This window comes from Elephas maximus, chromosome 4 (genome assembly GCF_024166365.1).
Source record: "Elephas maximus indicus isolate mEleMax1 chromosome 4, mEleMax1 primary haplotype, whole genome shotgun sequence".
Classification (NCBI taxonomy): domain Eukaryota; kingdom Metazoa; phylum Chordata; class Mammalia; order Proboscidea; family Elephantidae; genus Elephas; species Elephas maximus.
Window position 1 is genome coordinate 170,357,667 of NC_064822.1, and position 20,303 is coordinate 170,377,969.

Consider the following 20,303-nt stretch of genomic DNA (forward strand, 5'->3'; position numbering starts at 1 on the left):
TTGGTGAGTGGACAGGCGAATGATTTTTACTTAGCTCTACTCCTCATGTAATTAAAAAAAAAAAAATTTAATGTCTAGATTCCAACCAAGAAATTCAATTACTGTCTATGGTGCTTTTCAAACTGTGGGGTCAATTCAGTGAGCCTCAACCAGCATTTTTTAATGAAATAGAGCGGGGCAGAATAGGATCAAAACAATCAGAGTGCCACCCACATAGCAGGGCAAAGGACTTTCATTTCAGCTACTGTGGGGGGTGGGCGGGAGGGGGCATGCAATGGGTCACAATTTATAGATATTTCTTACTGTGGGTCGTGGTCCAAAAAGTGTGAAAATGGCTGCTGCTTAAAAAGTGGAAAAACCTAGAGATAATTTTAATCCCTAGAAGCACTCTAAAGCAACTCACTTTCTCACAGTGGTTTGCATTTTCAGAATTTCACCATTGAAGGAGCATCCATCGTCGACGGTGACAACGCAGCCACAAATGGAGTGATACACATCATCGACAAGGTGAGAGACACCATCATCCTACACATGGAGCCTCTCTCTGCCTTTGTCATTTATCCTCCTGTACGGTCTCTTTCGGTGTGGCGGCGGGGAGGTGGGGGGAGACATAGCCCATATATAAAAGTAAGCTGTGTTGTGTTTCATGACCTTTATTTTAAAACCATTTAGAGGTTCTATTCATTCACTTAGACTCAGTTACCATTTGCTCAACCTATACGCTGTAAAAGGAGCCCTGGTGGCACAGTGGTTAAGCATTCAGCTGCTAACCAAAAGGTTGGCAGTTCGAACCCATCAGCTGCTCCACAGGAGAAAGATGTGGCAGTCTGCTCCCATAAGGATTACAGCCTTGGAACCCACATGGGGCAGTTCCAGTTTGTCCTATAGGCTCACTATGAGTCGGAATCAACTCAACGGCAATAGGTTTTATATTCTACAAAAGGCCCTATACTAATGTGGTCATATGTATTCTCTCTCTTATTTATGGAAACATCTTAAAAGGCACATTAGGACCCTAGTATTGGGAAACACATATATACAGATGGGATATAATCAAGAAACTAGAGGAGAAGCAAATGTCTATGTATCACTTTCCACATCCCTCTCTGCATTTCTGTACCCTAAAAAGATGAGGTGAGGAAGACCCTAGGAAAAAAGCAGAAAAAGTATTGCAAGATTCTCATTTTCTTCTAAGACCCAATTCCATAGTAATAAAAGGTATGAAGTAGGGGGGAAAAAGATTAGGGAAAATGGGGTTTTAAGCCACTCTGTAATTTTCAGATAGCTATATTAAGGTCTTCATTTAAAATTAAAATCAGAATTAGGCTATACTGGGAACTTTTGGAAGTGAAAGACTAGAAAAACCAATTAACTAATTGCATTTTGACTAAAATTATTCTCTATTTGTACTTTCTACCTCCTTGCCTTTTTTTTTTTTTTTTAAGTTAAAGGTCAACCATTTCAGTTCAGAAAAGAGGGGCTATTCATCAGACTCTGAGTGCATTACCGTGTAAAGCCCTGTCACCCTCCTTTATCACCAAGAAGCGTTGAGAAGCACGACATTTTTGAGCAAATGATTCATCATTTGTGGGCAACAATAGGGTTGCTTTGAGTCAGAATCAACTCGACAGCAGCGGGTTTGGGTTGTTTTTTTCTTAATGCTGATTTTATGACTTCACATAATACAAAGTAATATTACTTGTTAAGGGCATTTTTCTTCCCCCATCCTGGCTTTCCAAAGCACTGAAAAATCCTTAAACAAAACAGAACAAAAACATAAAATGATCTCTTCTTCTCACATTTTTTGATGGACATAACTAGAGTGGCACCTTAACCCATCTCCTACGTGGAATATTATTATCACAGTAGACAATTCAAGTCCCACTGCCTCTCTGGAGCCTTCCCTGAGCCCCACAGTTCATATCACTAACCCAGCATGTCAAAAGGATAAGTTCTAGAGTCAAACAGAATCTGCGTTCAGGCACTTAGCTAGCTGTGTAACCTTCAGCAAGTTACATAACCTCTCTGAGCCTCATTTTTCTTCCCGGGAGGATTAAATGACACCATCTCTCTTGGTGGCTGCGCCTAGTTAAAAAAAAATCCTAACCCATTGCCGTTGAGTTGATTCCGACTCATAGCAACCCTATAGGACAGAGTAGAACTGCCCCACAGGATTTCCAAGTAATAGCTGATGAATTTGAACTGCCGACCTTTAGTTTAGAAGCCAAATGCTTAAATCACGGTGCCACCAGGGCCCTTGCTGCCTAGTAGTCCTTCAAAAAATACTGGGTTTGTTTTCCTTCTCCTTCCTCTGAGAAATACCGTGGGATTTTTTCATGTAGAATTCAATTTGCATAACTGTGCTCTCTTATATTGATAGTTGCTCCTTATAAGTCCTGAACCCCTGTATGATAACATGCCCCAGAAGGGTAGGGCTGCCTGTTTTCTTTATCTCTCTTAAACACTAGCACCTCACTGTGTACATAGCAATAATTAAAATTATTGAGTGCCCCCTATGTGCTAGGCACTGTGCCAAGTGTCAGGCATCACATTCTCTCATTTCATTTTTACAACAACCTTAAGAAAGTAGGTGCTGTTATTGTCCTACTTTCACAAATGAGAAAACAGAAGCTTAGCTTGGCTAAGTAACTGGACTGAAGTAAAAGTTATGTGACCACACAAAGTTCATGGGTGCATGTCTACTGGTTCAAGTTCTCTGCTTAGCCTCTGGGTTGCACTGGCTCCCTAAAGAGCCCCTTCTGTAGCTGTCCTTTGGGCATCATGATCACCTTTGTCAGGGCCGCCATGTACAGTTGTACAAGTTGTGCCCTGCATAAAGGTGCCCGGCCAAGGGGATCAATGGGCCTAAAACCAGCCTACTTTATTCACCATTTTGTGTGCTCCTGTTTCTAGTTGCAAACTCCCAGAGAAAGGGGCACCTTTTTTAAATTTGTACAGGCATTCTGTGGACTAGCAGTGGCTCTCATATTGCATATTGTCATGTGATGTGGACGTGTGGGCTTTTGTTGGCACCATCAAGTTCTACCAGACCATCTCCTCACAGTTTCAGAGCTGGCCACATCCCATCTAATCATCCCAAACTCTCCCTCCCCACTTCAGCTCCATAAACTCAGAAATGTATCTGTCTTCCCCTAATACAAGATATTGACAAACTTTTTCTGTGAAGGTCTAAATAGTAAATATTTTACGCTTCGCGGGCCATATGGTCTCTGTCACAACTACTCTGCTGTTGTGGCACAAGAGCAGCAGTAGACAATACATAGCCAAATGGGCATGGCTGTATTACAATAAAGCTTTATTTTCAAATGCAGGCAGCAGACTAAATTTGGCCCATGGGCTGAAGTTTGCTGACCCCTGTTCTAATGACAGTCAGCTCCTTGAGGAAAGAACCCAGGCATCAATTATATTTGTATATCCCCCTCCTGGCCTGTAATGTTGTTGTTGTGTGCTGTTGAGTCAATTCCAACTCATAGTAACCCTATAGGACACAGTAGAACTGCCCCACAGGGTTTTCTAAGTTGTAATCTTTATGGGAGCAGATTACTAAATCTTTTCCTCTGTGGAGTGGCTGGTGGGTTTGAACCGCCAACCTTTTGGTTAGCAGCTGAATGGTTAACCATTGCACCACCAAGGCTCAATAAATGTTGGCCGAAAAATTGACTGAATCAGAAAAACATTCCAGTTTTGGATTCTTCAATCTGAGAAGATTCTATGTAGGATGAGAAGATGGAAATAGTTATCTTGTCCAGAAGGTTAATCATGCAGGGCTTGAAAATTCAAATGCCTATATGGATCAGATGGATGATGAAAATAAGTGAGAGGAGCTAGTAGAAAGCATTAGGGAGTGGTGGGGACTGTAACTAAAGGAGCTGCAGCTCCTCCCTGCAGCTGTATGTTGCCTGCAGGAATGAAGTCTGATGTTTTTAAACAGAAGTCAGAAAACTAGATTTTTAGATGAAAATTTCTTATTTTTATACACTGCATGAGCTAAATAAAACCTTCTACAAGCCAGATTCAGCCTACTAGTTTGCAGTTTAAGACTTTCAGTTTAATAGATAATGATAAAACCTGAAGAATATACAAAGGAACCACCACCAAAAAAAAAAAAAAAAATGGATTTAAGCCACAGCCTGTAGGATTTCAGTTAGGTTAAAGTGCTCAACTCATAACTGAAACGTCAGAAGTTCGAACCTACCAGCTGCTCCATGGGAGAAAGGTGTGGCAGTCTGCTTCCATAAAGATTTACAGCCTTGGAAACCCTATGGGGCAGTTCTACTCTGTCCTACAGGGTCACTATGAGTCAGAATCAACTTGACAGCAACAAGTTGATTTTTTTTTCTTTTCCCTGACAGTGTAATGAAAGTTGGAACAGGTTGTTGTTGTTGTTGTTAGGTGCCTTCGAGTCGGTTCCAACTCATAGCGACTCCCTATACACAACAGAACGAAACACTGCCCGGTCCTGCGCCATCCTTAAAATCGTTGTTATGCTTGAGCTCATTGTTGCAGCCACTGTGTCAATCCACCTCGTTGAGGGTCTTGCTGTTTTCCGCTGGCACTGTACTCTGCCAAGCATGATGTCTTGGAAAAGAACGAACAAATCTGTCTTAGAAGAAGTGCGGCCAGAATGGTCCTTAGAGGCAAGGATGGCGATACTGCGTCTTACATACTTTGGACATGTTGTCAGGAGGGATCAGTCCCTGGAGAAGGACATCATGCTTGGAACAGGTTACAGCAGGGGAACTATCAAGTCCTTCCTGTAAGGTGAAATTTTCTCCAATCAGGAAGACTTAAGGGCTAGACATAAAATTGAACTAGTAACATCTTGACGTCCCTTCCAGCCTTGTCACTCAGCATCCAAGAATGCTTTTAGTTTGTGCATAATCTTCAAAATATTTTGAATGTCAATTCCTTTGATTGCTTAAAAAGGTTAACGGGATGTTTCTGTGCATTGCTAAGGCCAAGTCCTGCAGAAATGTGCTCACAGAGTTCTTGGGCTTCCTTTTTCAGGTTCTGGTTCCCCAAAGAAGTCTAAGTGGCTCCTTACCAAGCCTGCTCACCCGGCTGGATCAGATGCCTGGCTATTCAATCTTCCGGGGCTATATCATTGCAAGTACCACGTTCTCTGCATAACCGACTTGCTCAGGTGACCTGGGAGCAGAGATCCCTCATGTGCTCTTGTCTCTTTCCATCACAGCAATATAACCTGGCAAGTGTAATCGAGGCTGCTGATGCTTACACGGTGTTTGCCCCAAACAACAAAGCCATTGAGAATTACATCAGGGAGAAGAAGGCTGCAACACTAGTAGGTATTGGGAATAATCAGGGAAATTATTTTCTGAAAACTCAGACACTCAACATTTTCAAGCCATCAATTATATACCATTTTATTCTTTTATTAGAACTTCCTCATCCATATCCAGATACTTTACACAAACTCACGTGGAGATTCCCTAACACATGCGACCTTGTGCCAGAGCTGCCCATACATTAGTGCATACCCCCCCAGAGCTCACACTTGGTTCCATATACACAAGCATAAAGATGTCTCAGGAACCTGGCGTGATCTTCATGGTTGCATGTTGCTACGATGCTGAACAGGTTTCAGCAGAGCTTCCAGACTAAAACAGACTAGGAAGAAAGGCCTGGTGACCTACTACTGCTTCTCCCTCCCTGGCCTCTCCCTGGCCCCAGGCAGCTGAAATGTCATAAGCAGGGATCTAAAAGGAGTAAATCATCCCTATCTTCCTCTTCTTCTCTCCCTCTCTATCTTCCCTGACTCCTAACATCTAGGGGTAAACAACCAACATCTGTCAAAGGATTTTAAAAATAATGAAAAGTTCAATCGTGCCACTTTCTGGCTCAGACTCTTCAGTGGATCCTCAGCTCTTGCAGGGCTAAGTCCAAACCACCTCACCAGACATTTACGGCTCCAGTAAACTGGCTCCATAAACTGGCACCAGAACTTTCACATAGGAAGGGCTCAGGGCTGCCCACTCCACAGTGAAAGGATGTGTCTGAAGCTCTAGCTGCATGACAGGCACATAGTTTTCACTTATATCTTTATATAGGGTGGCTGAGACGAAGATGCTAATGAAATGGGAGCTGGCCGTTAAAGCTCCTCACTCTAAGCCACCCGTGGGCCCACGACTATCTCCCACCAGTTCCCTGCAAAAACCATGTGGTCTAACCAGAGTGATCATTTCATGGAGCCTAAACATGCCAAAGACATTTCTTTCTTGGTGCCTTTGCTCAAATCTAAAAACCAGGTGCTGTCAAGTCAACTTGAACTCATGGCAACTCCATGAGTGTCAGAGTAGAACTGTGCTCCCCAGGGTGTCCCCCGTATTATGCTTCCATGCCCCTCCCCAATTTCATTAAATGCAGTTTTGGTCTCACCAGGTTCGAACGTGAGGAGCTGGAAGTGTTGATGGTTGAGAACGGACGTTAAGAGGGCAGGAAAATTCTTATCTGACTGGTTTTGTCACGATATAGCATTGAACCTTCTGGGCCTGGCAAGCGTTTAAAGCTTAATCCCTCTCTCGTGGATGCTGTCGCAAGTTCTTTAAATATCCCACACATCATTCGTGGTCTCTGACTTGTTTTTCCCTCCACCTGTGTTAATGTTCTCTATTCTGTAGTCACTTATTCCGTCCTCAGACCCTAAGAATCCAGAGATCACGTCCAGCTTTTCCTCTGGAGAAGCCTGTCCACCCTCCTAGGCAGCCATCTTGGATAATACCTATGACACCAACACTCAGACACAGCCACACAGCTGGTCCTCAGAAAATGCACACACCCTCTTGTGCAAGCCACCTATAGGAATGCCGGCCTATCCCAGTGCAGCAACAACTTTCCTCACTCCACGACTGATCAGCTTGCCAGCCATCTCTGGATTATAAGATTTCTCACACTTGAGTCAGACTCCAGTTCAACATGATACCCTATCTGCAGGGGACACAGATCAAGCTCTTTGAAACATCCTGTTGAACCTCCTTTCATTACCACTGAGATGTACGGCAGGCTGGGGTGTGAGGATTCTCTCCTCATCAGCAGTTCTCAAAAAAAATCTTTAAATTCCTCTCCTAAACTATCATACCCTCAGTCTTGGTTTTAGAGTCACGTAACAAGTTCTTGGCCATCCTACTTAGAAAATTTGCAAGTTCTCCTAGGTGGTATGTTAAAAAATCATTTTAGTATTTAATATTTATTGTGTCTTGATGTCTGTCTTAGGCTGGGTTCTTTAGAGAAACCAGTAAAGCATATAGAGAGAGATTTATATCAAGGAAATGGGTCACACAGTTTTTAAAGGCTGTATGTCCCAAGTCTATGAAGTAAGAAAGAGGATTCTCCTGATTCATGTATCCACAGGGGCTGGTGAACCCAAGATCAGCAGGCCAGAGAGCAGGGCTGTAACAAGCTGTGAAGATCTACGAATCTCATGAAAAGGGCAGGCAAGCTGCTAGCTCAGGTCCCAGGAACCGGAGGTCAGGCAAACAGGAGCCAGCTGCAGGATTTAGAACAAGCAAAAAAAAAAAAAAAGCTAGGTGAGCAGGAAGGAAGTAGGTGGAAAAGGGAGGAGAGAGAAGGCTGAGGGGGCGGTGAGCCGCCACAGGCCTAGCCCCTGCCGGAACCACTCAGCAGATTCCATCATGGGGGTGATCTGGTATCAAATTTCAACAGGGAAGTGATCACAACATTATACAACTGCCAAAACACTGAGGATCATGGCCCAGCCAAGTTGACACACAATCTTGACCTTCACAATGTCTCAGTCAAAGTTTTCAGTTCAACAAGTCCCTGGCACTTTGGTGAAACCTGGTAAGTGACTGGTGATGGGCTGACTTTCAATTCTGTGTGTTGTCCAGGAGGAGGACATTGTCAGGTACCATGTGGTCCTGGAGGAGAAACTCCTGAAGAACGACCTGCACAACGGCATGCACAGGGAGACCATGCTGGGTTTTTCCTACTTCCTTGGCTTCTTTCTCCGCAATGACCAGGTACAGTCCCTTTATTTAAAACCCACAAAAGTAGTGTCTTAGCTTCTATTATCCATCACCACTTCTGTACTGGAATAATCCCACCACTGCTTCCTAAGCCTTATCAACAAAAGACAGCTGTTTCACCATAAAGTAATGACTAAACCAGATCCTCAAGTTCCCATTCACCTTCCCTGTTGACAGCCTTCAGATAATCAGTGTAGACTTACGAAGTATGATATTTGAATCCCAGGTATTTGATATTTTGTCACTGGTACAACAAACCTATCACAGTCCCCACACAATCTCCAAGAGAGAAGGGAGCCTGAGGTGCCCAACCAAACTCCCAGGAAGTTGGACTCCATGGCACAAGGAGCCTAATGACATATGAAGGACCCAGCAGCCAAGTGAATTAATATTGCTATCATTGCTTGATCATAGAGATTGCGGTCCTAGAGCCAATGGACCACCAAGCCTGTCTTCCAGTATTTATTTCACAAAATACCTACATATCTAAGTGTTTAGAATTCATAAAAAATAATCAGACTAAATATTTAACATTTTTACTTATAATTGTATTCAAATATTTCAAGCAAGTAAAAAAATCGATATTATTAAGATGAATAAAAATTAATCATGAAATTTTTAATCAATAATATTATTTGGTCCTTTTAAAAAGCAAAATCTTAAAAACAATTTCTTCAATATCACCACTGAATCACAAATGAATTTTTGTGTGAAATCTTCTATCTGCTTAGAGAGAAAATAAGTCTGACTCATTGTTACCTGAGAAATAAGCTAAATCCGAATATTTTACTCTGATTTCTAGAAATATACCCATCTATTGCATTTTTTTTTATTGCATATGTAATAACTATGAGAAAATCCTTTTAAATACATTGTCTTATTTTTCCAGGAATGGCAATTTTGTTATTGGTAGCTTTCATTTTGTTTTTACCTATATCATCTTTCATTTCATCATGTGGAGATGCATAGTTAGTTGAATCGATTTCAATACTGCCATGTTCATTTTTCATTTCTTTGGAAATTCTTTGATCTAGAACAAGAATTATTTTTATAATAGAGATTTTGCTTTTATCGATACATGGAAATCCAGAAAAAATGCCCTCTAAATGAATAGACGTGTGTTCAAATCAAAATTTTAATGCATCCCATAATAATCTGGATGCATCCCATGGTGAAAATGACTCATCTTTTTTTAAATGTCAAATCTGTGGTATTACAGCATCAAAAGTTCTGCTATTGTGAGATTTAAAAATAGTTCATCATCTTGAATTTCTGGAAAATTTGTATTACAATCACCATTTGACACTATCAGTAAAGTTTGTGCAAATTTTCCAAACCTACGCAGACCTTGGAACACCTCTGTGGAGCTCCACAACAATTTATTCCAACATTTAAGTGGAAATTCACATGACTACAAGTAACAATAAGGGACTTTAACATACAGTAGAAATTCAAATTTAAGCACTTAGAGTCATTTTAGTATTCCTGCAGTGGAGAGTGTTGGAGCTGTTATTAAAAATGTTTAACTCTTATTGGACACTAACATGATATCCTGCTTGGTTTGATAGTCCCTCCCACCAACCTCTGCCATGCTCCATTCACACACCCACACACACAAAATTTTTCAAGGAGCCATTTGTTCTCATGATAGTAGTTACATTAATGAATGAATTAATGGGTTCACTTATTTTGTATTAATTACTCATTAAGGTATTCCCTCCTTGAAAAATCAAAACAAAACAAATCACAACTCAAAGATGAATTTGAATTGGCAGCATTTTGATACTGACATAGTCCCCATCTTGGATGCTTATGGACATACTAGGCAAAGACAGAACCAAACATACACATTCCCACAAGGCCCTGAGGGAAACATGAGCTAATGGAGACCCCTTTTGGGAAACGATATGATACTGTCTTGATCCTAGAGATTTTATAAATTCTGGAACACTCCACAAATGCTTGTCATTTTATTCTTATGCAACGGTCATGTGGCCTTTCTGAGGATTGTTTGCAAATTAACCACGAAGTAGAAACATTCTAAAAGGACAATGAGTTTCATTTTCCATGTCTTGGTTTTGGGAGACATTAACCCTTCTGGGACTCCCAGTCTACAGCATAGCTCAGCATGTCCATGGAGCCATCTTGCCAATAGGTACTAACATGATGATCATGACTCAGTAGTCTTCAAAAAATCATAAATTAATTTAGAGGATGGAGAGAAGCCTTAGCGATGATCTACAACAGCCCCTGCCTTTTAGAAAAGCAAAAATTGAGGCTCAAAGAGGAGAAGCAACTGGCCCAAGGCTACACAGCTAGATGGTGGCAAAGACAATCCCCCAGCTATGGTCCTATTGATATCCTCCAATCCTCATCTCCCCCATCCCCTTAAAATCACTACAATAAAAATTCACATGTAACCCTCTCATTCACAGGTCTATGTAAATGACGCTCACATAAATTACACCAATGCAGCCACTGACAAGGGAGTAATCCATGGCTTGGAGAAAGTTTTGGAAATTCAGAAGAATAGATGTGATAATAACAACACTACTATTGTTCAAGTAAGTTACATCCAGGGCCAATGATGAAGCTAAAGAGTGTTGGATTATTTTTTATCATTTTTTAAAGCATAAAGACTCTCCTATTAAGAGATATCAATTCAGTTCAAAAAACATTGAGTGTTGAATATCTCTGATGTGCCAAAGAGCGTACCAGGCTGTGGCTCTACAAAGACAAATTATGTGCCAGGCACTGCTCTAAACGTTTTACATGTATTACATTAACCCATGTAGTCCTCACAACACCCTATGAAGTAGGCACTGTTATTTCCATTTTACAGACTGAAAAATGAGGCACAGAGAGTTTACACAGCTATAAGTGACAGAGAATGGGTTTAAATCCAGGCAGCCTGGCCCCACAGCCAGAACTCGGAACAACCACACTAAACTGTCCAGTAGGTGCCCAGTTAAGAACTAGACAAATATCGGCCTCCTCCTGTTTTAGGAACAAGTTGCACCTCAAGAGTTTCTGTCATTCTTTTACGCTCTTTTGTCTTATTATCTCTGTGGGCTGTCTCCACCCTGCACCCCTCAACAGGACCATGAGTTCCTCAAGGCTGGGCACTGTGTGTGACACATCCTCTTAGTCTGAATCTTGCCCAATTCACTAAATACGGATTTCAATAAATGAGTATTGTTGTTAAGGGAATTAGGATTTAAACTCCACATTTTAAGGACCATTAGGCTCAGAGGAGTATTGTGGAGAAGAGACAACACTCAAACATTCAAGACCTGAGGTAGTTGACGTGTTTGCCTCAAAGAATATTAAGAAGGTTGACCAGATGATCTTCCCAATATCCTTCCAATTTTTAATTTTATATCCTAAATCTTTCAGCTGCAAGATCTGAAAAATATCTACAGTCCAATTTTGCACTAAAATTACCCACTACCTGTTGTTGTCAAGTCAATTCTGACTCATAGGGACCCTATAGGACAGAGCAGAACTGCCCCATAGGGTTTCCAAGGAGCAGCTAGTGGATCTGAACTGTTGACCTATTGGTTAGAAGCTTGAGCTCTTAACCACTGTGTCCCCAGGGCTCCACTAAAATTAATGACCTTGAATTGTTTTCTTTGCCTCTACTTATCAAGGGAAAGTGTGGGAAATGTCTCCAGCAGCCGATCTGCCCACTTGGAACTAAACAACTAGTAAGTATTTTGTCTGCTTTCATAAAATAGTTTAAGATCCAAGGGAGGTCCAATTTAGAAACAGAGTCTCAAACATACCTCATTTTTACTGTCCTAATTCCTTCCTTCGGTTTTCATTTAAATGTAACTTGTTATGTTGTATGAATCTTTATAAACAGTCTTGAACACTTTTTTTTTTCCTTTTTCTTGGAACCAAGGCAAAATGTAATTAATAAATAAAATAGAAACCCATATCAATCAGTACACATCCCAGAAAGAGGTTTTTCACTTTCTACATCTTTCATATCCTGGTAGCCACTTGAAGAAGGCAGCAAGAAATCCTGTTACAGAAGTCAAACTCCATATTCCAAAGCGTATTCAGCCTGGATGAGTTCTACCTGCCTGATTTCGTCTTAGAGTTGAAGTTACAACCAACTTCCTCTAACGAAACAGATTGTAGATCTGGGGTGAAATAGACACATTGTTTAATTAATTACAGATCGATTTTCCTATAGCTGTTTATTGTAAAAGCTACTTCTGATAATGCTGCAGCTACTATGAAGAATAAATGCTTCTGCCCCCTTAGTAGTAATTTATAACAAGAAAGAATGCCGATTTACTCACTTTAGTTTTAATTTGTAAGCAGATTTCAATCATTTCTTGGACCCAGGTAGGATGTTGTTAGGTGCTGTCAAGTCAGTTTTGACTCATAGCGAACTTATATACAACAGGACGAAACATTGCACCATCCTCACAATCACTGTTATGCTTGAGTCCATTGTTGCGGCCACTGTGTCAATCCATCTCATTGAGGGTCTTCCTCTTGTACAATGACGCTGCGCTTTACCAAGAATGATGTCCTTCACCAAGGACTGGTCTCTCCTGATAACATGTCGAAAGTATGTGAGACAAAGTCTCACCACCCTTCCTTCTAATGAGCATTCTGGCTGTACTTCTTCCAAGACAGGTTTGTTTGTTCTTCTGGCACTCCATGGTATATTCATTATTCTTCACCAACACCATAATTTAAAGGCATCAATTTTTCCTTATTCATTGCCCAGCTTTTACATACATATGAGGTGATTGAAAACACCATGGCTTCAATCAGGCCCACTGTCTTAGTCATCTAGTGCTGCTATAACAGAAATACCACAAGTGGATGACTTTAACGAGGAGAAATTTATTTTCTCACAGTTTTAGTAGGCTAGAAGTCCAAATTCAGGGCATCAGCTGCAGAGAAAGGCTTTCTCCTTCTGTCAGCTCTGGGGGAAGGTCCTTCTAATCGATCTTCCCCTAGACTAGGAGCTTCTTGGCAGGAACCTCGGGACCAAAGGATGCACTCTGCTCCCGGTTCTTCTTTCTTGGTGGTATGACATCTCACTTCCCTTTCCTTTTATCTCTTGTAAGATAAAAAGTGACGCAGGTCACACCCCAGGGAAACTCCCTTTACATTGGATCAGGGATGTAACCTTAGTAAGGGTGTTACAATCCTACCCTAATCCCCTTTAACATAAAGTTACAATCACAGTCATTTTAGGTGCTATCAAGTCAGTTCTGACTCATAGCGAACCTACATACAACAGGACGAAACACTGCCCAGTCCTACGCCATCCTCACAATCATCCTGCGCCATCCTCACAATCATTGTTATGCTTGAGTCCGTTGTTGCAGCCACTGTGTCAATGGAGGACAACCACACAATACTGGGAATCATGGCCTAACCAAGTTGACACATATTTTGGGGGGACACAATTCAATCCATGACACCCACCTTAGTCCTTACAGTGACATCTTTGCTTTTTAACACTTTAAAGAGGTCTTTTGCAGCAGATTTGCCCAATGCAGTACATCGTTTGATTTCTTGATTACTGCTTCCACGGGCAGTGGTTGTGGATCCAAGCAAAATGACAACTTCAATCTTTTGTCCATTTATCATGATGTTGCTTACTGGTCCAGTTGTGAGGATTTTTGTTTTCTTTATGTTGAGATGTAATCCATACTGAAGGTTGTGGTCTTCATCAGTAAGTGCTTTAAGTCCTCTTCACTTTTGGCAGGTGAGGTTGTGTCATTTGCATACCACAGGTTGTTAATTAGTCTTCCTCAAATCGTGATGCACCGTTCTTCTTCATACAGTCCAGCTTCTTGGATTATTTGCTTAGCATACAGATTGAATAACCCTGACTCATGCCTTTCCTGACCTTGAACCACTCAGAATTCCCCTGTTCTATTCAAATGACTGTCTTTTGGTCTATGTACAGGTTCCTCATGGGCACAATTAAGTGCTCTGGAATTCCCATTCTTCACAGTGTTATCCATCATTTGTTATGATCCACACAGTCGAATGCCTTTGCATAGTCAATAAAATACAGGTAAACATCTTTCTGGTATTATGTTCTTTCACCCATGAGCCATCTGATGTCAGCAATGATATCCCTGGTTCCACATCCTCTTCTGAATCCACCTTGAATTTCTGGTAGTTCTTTGTCGATGTACTACTACAACCGCTTTTGAATGATCTTCCCCAAAGTTTTACTTGTGTGTGATCTTAATGATACTGTTTGATAATTTCCACATTCTGTTAGATTTCCTTTCTTTGGAATGGGTAAAAATATGGATTTCTTCCAGTCAGTTGGCCAGGTAGATGTCGTCCAAATTTCTTGGCATCTTTCCAGCACTGCATCCTTTTGTTGAAATATCTCAATTGGTATTCCCTCAATTCCTGGAGCCTTGTTTTTCACCAACGCCTTCAGTGCAGCTTGGACCTCTTCCTTCAGTACCATTGGTTCTTGATCATACACTACCTCCTGAGATAGATGAATGTCAACCAATTCTTTTTGGTACAGTGACTCTGTGTATTCTTTCCATCTTCTTTTGATGCTTCCTCCATCAGTTTTTTAATATTTTCCCTGAAGAATCCTTCAATATTGCAACTCCAGGCTTGAATTTTTTCTTCAATTCTTTCAGTTTGAGAAATTCTGAGTGTGCTCTTCGCTTTTGGTGTTCTATCTCCAGGTCTTTGCCCATTTCATTATAATATTTTACTTTGTCTTCTTGAGCTGCCCTTTGAAATCTTGTATTCAGCTCTTCTGTTTCGTCATTTCTTCCAATCTCTTTAGCTACTTGATGTTCAACAGCAACTTTCAGAGTCTTGTCTGACATCCATTTTGATCTTTTCTTTCTATCCTGTCTTTTTAATGACCTCTTGCTTTCTTCATATATGATGTCCTTGATGTCATTTCACAACTTCTCTGGTTTTCCGTCATTAGTGTTCAATGCATCAAATCTATTCTTAAGATGGTCTCTAAATTCAGGTGGGATATACTCAAGGTCATACTTTGGCCCTAGTGGACTTGTTCTTCAGCTTCAACTTGAATTTGCATATGAGCAAGTTCCACAGTCAGCCCCTGGCCTTCTTCTGACTGAGGATATTGAGCTTTTCCATCGTCTTTTTCCACAGGTATAGTTGATTTGATTCCCGTGTATTCCATCTGGGGAGGTCCACATGTACAGTTGCCATTAAAGTTATTGAAAAAAGGTATTTGGAATGAAGAAGTGATTGGTCCTGCAAAATTCTACCATTTGATCTCCCGCGTCATTTCTATCACCAAGGCCATATTTTCTAACTACTTTCCTTCTTCTTTGTTTCCAACTTTTGCATTCCAATCGGCAGTAATTATCAATGCATCTTGATTGTATGTTCAATTAATTTCAGACTGCAGAAATTAGTAAAAATCAATTTCTTCATCTTTGGCCTTAGTGCTTGGTGCATACATTTGAATAATAGTCATATTAACTGGTCTTCCTTGTCAGCATATGGATATTATCCTATTACTGGCAGTGTTGCACTTCAGGATTAGATCTTGAAATGTTCTTTTTGATGATGAATGCGATGCCATTCCTCTTCAGGTTGTCATTCCCAGCATAGTAGACCATATATACAATTGTCTGATTTAAAACGGCCAATACCAGTCTGTTTCAGCTCACTAATGCCTAGGATGTCAATGTTTATGCATTTCGTTTCATTTTTGACAACTTCCAATTTTCCTAGATTCATACTTCATACATTCCACACTCCAATTATTAATGGATGTTTGCAGCTGTTTCTTCTCATTTTGAATCGTGCCATATCAGCAAATTAAGGTCCTGAAAGCTTTACTCCATCCACGTCATTAAGGTTGATTCTGCTCTGAGGAGGCAGCTCTTCCCCAGGTATCTTTCGAGTGCCTTCCAACCTGAAGAAGCTCATCTTCTGGTATTATATCACACAATGTTCTGCTGCTCTTCATAAGGTTTTCACTGGCCAATTTTTCCAGAAGGAGATGGCCAGGTCCTTCCTAGTCTGTTTTAGTCTGGAAGCTCCGCTGCAGGCTATCCATTAAGGTGACCCTGCTGGTATCTGAAATACTGGTGGCATAGCTTCCAGTATCACAGCACCATGCAAGCCCTCACAGTACAACAAACTGACAGACATGCGGTAGACAGTAGTTAGGATACAAATCAATCAATAAATAAAAACCAAGTCTCGGGTCAATCAATGTACGATGCTGGTAGGAAATTTTTTACCTGATTTACTCTATGATTCTTCCTGCCTTGAGTTAGCCTTCTAGAGAAGTTGTTTTTTTTTTTACAGAGTACTACCTTGAAAAAACAAAAAACCAAACCAGTTGCTGTCAAGTGGATTCCAACTCATGGCTACCCCATGTGTGTCAGAGTAGAATTGTGTTCCAGATGGTTTTCAAAGGGTGATTTTTCAGAAGCAGCTTGCCAGGCCTTTCTTTCAAGGCACCACTGGATGGGTTCAAACAGCCAACCTTCCAGTTAGTAGCCCAGCACTTACCCATTTGTGCACCCAGGGGCTCGAACACTACCTTAAGGTATAATTATTTGGGTTTTCTCACCTGGCCTTCTGGCAGCCAACACTGTGTTTTTGTTTTTTCTTGCTGATAAAGCAGTGCCAGGAAGCCATCACCCTCCTTCCCTAGAACATTTTAGTTGGAGACACAGCAACGCATCACCCACCAACTTGCTTTTAGAGATGGGAAAACTTTTCTTTTTCTCTAAACTAAATAACTGATGTAATCATTACTGTTTTCATAGGGTAAAGAGATGAAGAAATGTATCTATACCCTTTATTTCATGGGACAGCGATCCCCATTCATTGGGTGCCGGCCAGTATGTGTGAAAACTGTAATTGTGAGTGTAATGATTTAATAATCCTCTTCATTATTGCAGCAATGTTGCAAAATTTAATCATGTAGTTTTCAAAGCACCTTTGCGTGTGTTCTTTCTGCCACCTCATCCTCCTCCTCATTGTCTTCATTATCATTCAAGGTAGCAGTGGAAGTCATAAAACTCAAGGTACCCCACAAGGCAGAAAATGGGAAGAGGCTGCAGTAACATTTGCATGATGAAGAAACTGGGGGACTGAGAGGCTAAGAGGACCTCCCTGTTTTCACAAGAGGGTAGTTCTGGGAACACGCTTATAAGCAACAGACAGGAAGTAGCCAATCACTAAGGAAAAATGAGGTGGACCTGGTCATTTAGGAAATGGAACCCCAGAGCTAAGTACCTCTGGGCTGTGACTTTAGAATCTGCAGGAAAAGTATAACTTCTTGTCCTGTTTCCATGCTTATCCTGGAAGAGACAAGATCCCCTTGGCCTTTAAGCTACAGAGCTTGGGCCTGGAGGAGACTGTGTTTTAATGCCCTCAGGAATAAAGGCAGGCCCAAGCCAAACAGATATCCTTCCATAGGTCTTCCCTGACTCATTTATAAGATGCCAAAGGAGTCACCTGCAAAGGTGACTGCTAGATAAAATAAGACAGGACACCAAAGAGCCCAAGTCTGGAAATGGTAAGGGTTCCCCTGTCCTCCTGCCTTTCCAGCATCACTTGCATTATCCCCTTAGTTGATTTCTGCTGCCTCTCCTAATTTTTCTTCACCCTCTTCTCTTACTTGCCTTTTCCTTTCCCTCTTTCCTGCCTCCCAAGTGGAGGCCTCAGTCTTGTCCTCAGCACCGCTAGAAATCGCTTCGCCTCCCCCAGTCCTCAGGGGGTTCTGCCCCCATTCCCCACTACCCCTCCATGTAAGGTCAGAGAAGCACAGCATACACCATGTCACAGCAGCAGGGTTTCTACACGGAGGTGGATGAAAACAAAACATGGGAGTGTGAGTCAAGCCGTGTGCTTCCGTTTCAGATGAGAGAATGCTGTGCGGGCTTCTTTGGCCCCCAGTGCCAGCCCTGCCCAGGGAAAGCCGGGGATGTCTGCTTCGGAAATGGGATCTGCTTGGATGGAGTGAATGGCACGGGCATGTGTGAGTGTGGAGAGGGCTTCAATGGGACGGCCTGCGAGACCTGCAACGAGGGCAGATACGGGATCCACTGTGACCAAGGTGGGCATCCTCCTCCCCAGGCCAGTCAGGCTCCTGAGCTCCAGGAACCAACAGGAATGTACAAGAATTTTTTTACCCTTACCAGCCTGTCTCTCCAGGCAGGCTGGGTTCCCACCTGCTAGCATCATTGTAAAGGAGCCCTGGTAACACAGTGGTTAAAGCACTCAGCTGCTAACCAAGTCGGCAGCTGGAACCCTCCAGCCATTCTGAGGGAGAAAGATGTGCCAGCCTGCTTCCATAAAGATTAACAGCCTTGGGAACCCTATGGGGCAGTTCTACTCTGTCCTATAGGGTCACTATGAGTTGGAATCGACTCGACCACAGTGGGTTTATCATTGTTAATTATAGGAACAGCTGCCTTGTGTAATTTGCATAGGGCAGTGTTTCCAAACATTACCCATCTCTAGTCTGGAGCCCTGGTGGTGTAGTGGCTAAGTGATACTGCTGCTAAACTAAAAGGTCAGCAGTTCAAATACACCAACCATTCCTTGGAAACCCTATGGGGCAGTTCTACTCTGTCCTATAGGGTCACTATGGGTTGGAATGGACTGGATGGCAGTGGGTTTCGTTTCTTGGCTTTTGACCTGAACTGACCAACCCATCCCACAATCTGTTCCTTGATATTCCCCAACCCAACCACATGTTTTGGTATTTACCTTCACACTAGTCATCACGGTTACACTTTAAACTTTGGACATTGCTTGATAGATTGAAAAGCAGTTGTGCATACATCATCTCATTTAGTCCACATAGAAATCTTATATACATGCACATTGGTATCTTCATTTTACAGATAAGGAGATTAAGGCAAAAAGGTTAAGTGACTTTCCCCCAAGTTTACAGGCTGTGATCTGGATGAAAGGCACAAACTAAGATTTGGTTGTATACCTGGCTAGGCTCAAAGCCCTGCTGTTATGTTATGCTGTCCTTTATGTGAAGATAACTGTTGATTCACCATCACGATCTATATGCTTTAAGTTACTTTTACAGAAATAGTGACCCATCTGAGCCAAGTCATCTGCCTTCTTTACCCTGACTTCCCTATGCCCAGGGACATATGCCTATGAAAGGGATGACTGGAGAGGAGGAATTTCTTAGTCCATGAAGAGAAAACAAAGCATCGTTCCACCTGGCACTCAAAACCATAAATTTGACTTTGCTATCGAGGTTTTCTTCTCAGCTAGTTAAACCAAACAAGATTAACACATAATTGACAGTTTTGTCTGTGATTTGGAAGAATTATCTGCTTACATTGGCACAGGGGTTCCTAACCCAAGGCTGAGTGTTTTTTTGGATGAAGGCATCCATAGCTTTCATCCAATTCTCAAAAAGGCTCGTGACCCTGCTGAGTAACAAAGGAATAGGCATTCCAGGTTTATATAAACCAGTATCAAATTGGCTTCTTTTTGAAGTCCACCCTTAGGGAACACATGTGGTTCCATCCAAAGGTGCCCCACCTAAACCTTGGTCCTCAGATAACCTTAGTTGAGGATACTCTCATGCTGCTTGAGTCACTGACTTGTACTGCTACACAGTCCCAAAACTGTGGACTGAATGGTCTTGTTGAAGCATGACCTGGTTCATGTGTTACCAACCTGCTACATTCCATTTCCTATGCACCTGCCCTTCCTGTGAATCTAGCCCTCCATTAAAGACAATGATTTTAGAAATCAGTTTGAAGAATTAAGTGCAATGAAGTGAACCCTTGTAGTAAATGATAAATGAGATACTGAGCATGGTCACAGTCTGATGATTTGTGGGCATTTTTCCACGTAGTGTGTCCTTGCGTCCATGGGAGATGCAACCAAGGACCCTTTGGTGATGGCTCCTGTGAATGTGACGTTGGTTGGAGAGGAATACGATGTGACAGTGGTAAGCATGACCCCTCGGTATTTATGATCCATTCTTAGCCTCACTTCTCAACAGCTACAGTTTTTTCTTTCTAAAATAGAAATTAACACCTTTATTATTGCTTCTGGAAATAAAACTAACAAATAACTCATCCTCCCAAGGTAAGAATTACCTCTTATTAACAGTTTATATTAACCTTCCAACTTTTTTCTAGGTATATAAACATGTGTATAGAATTGTATGTTGAGGTGTAATCCATACAGAAGCCTATAGTCTTTGATCTTCATCACTAAGTGTTTCAAGTCCTCTTCACTTCCCACAGCAAGGTTGTGTCATCTGCATATTGCAGG

The 20,303-nt window shown here is 41.7% G+C and overlaps 2 protein-coding genes across 2 annotated transcripts in view; one reads left to right on the forward strand and one right to left on the reverse strand.

The window, feature by feature from the left end:
- Positions 1–20,303, forward strand: part of STAB2 (stabilin 2) — a 213,803-nt gene that overhangs the window by 110,525 nt on the left and 82,975 nt on the right. The window contains exons 31-39 of the mRNA XM_049884206.1: positions 430–507; positions 5,029–5,127; positions 5,216–5,323; positions 7,887–8,018; positions 10,460–10,588; positions 11,675–11,731; positions 16,808–16,903; positions 17,907–18,102; positions 19,879–19,974. Coding sequence (XP_049740163.1) covers positions 430–507; positions 5,029–5,127; positions 5,216–5,323; positions 7,887–8,018; positions 10,460–10,588; positions 11,675–11,731; positions 16,808–16,903; positions 17,907–18,102; positions 19,879–19,974 — 991 coding nt within the window. The remainder of the gene's footprint in view (positions 1–429; positions 508–5,028; positions 5,128–5,215; positions 5,324–7,886; positions 8,019–10,459; positions 10,589–11,674; positions 11,732–16,807; positions 16,904–17,906; positions 18,103–19,878; positions 19,975–20,303) is intronic.
- Positions 1–20,303, reverse strand: part of NT5DC3 (5'-nucleotidase domain containing 3) — a 182,329-nt gene that overhangs the window by 6,100 nt on the left and 155,926 nt on the right. The gene's annotated exons all lie outside the window — the stretch shown is intronic.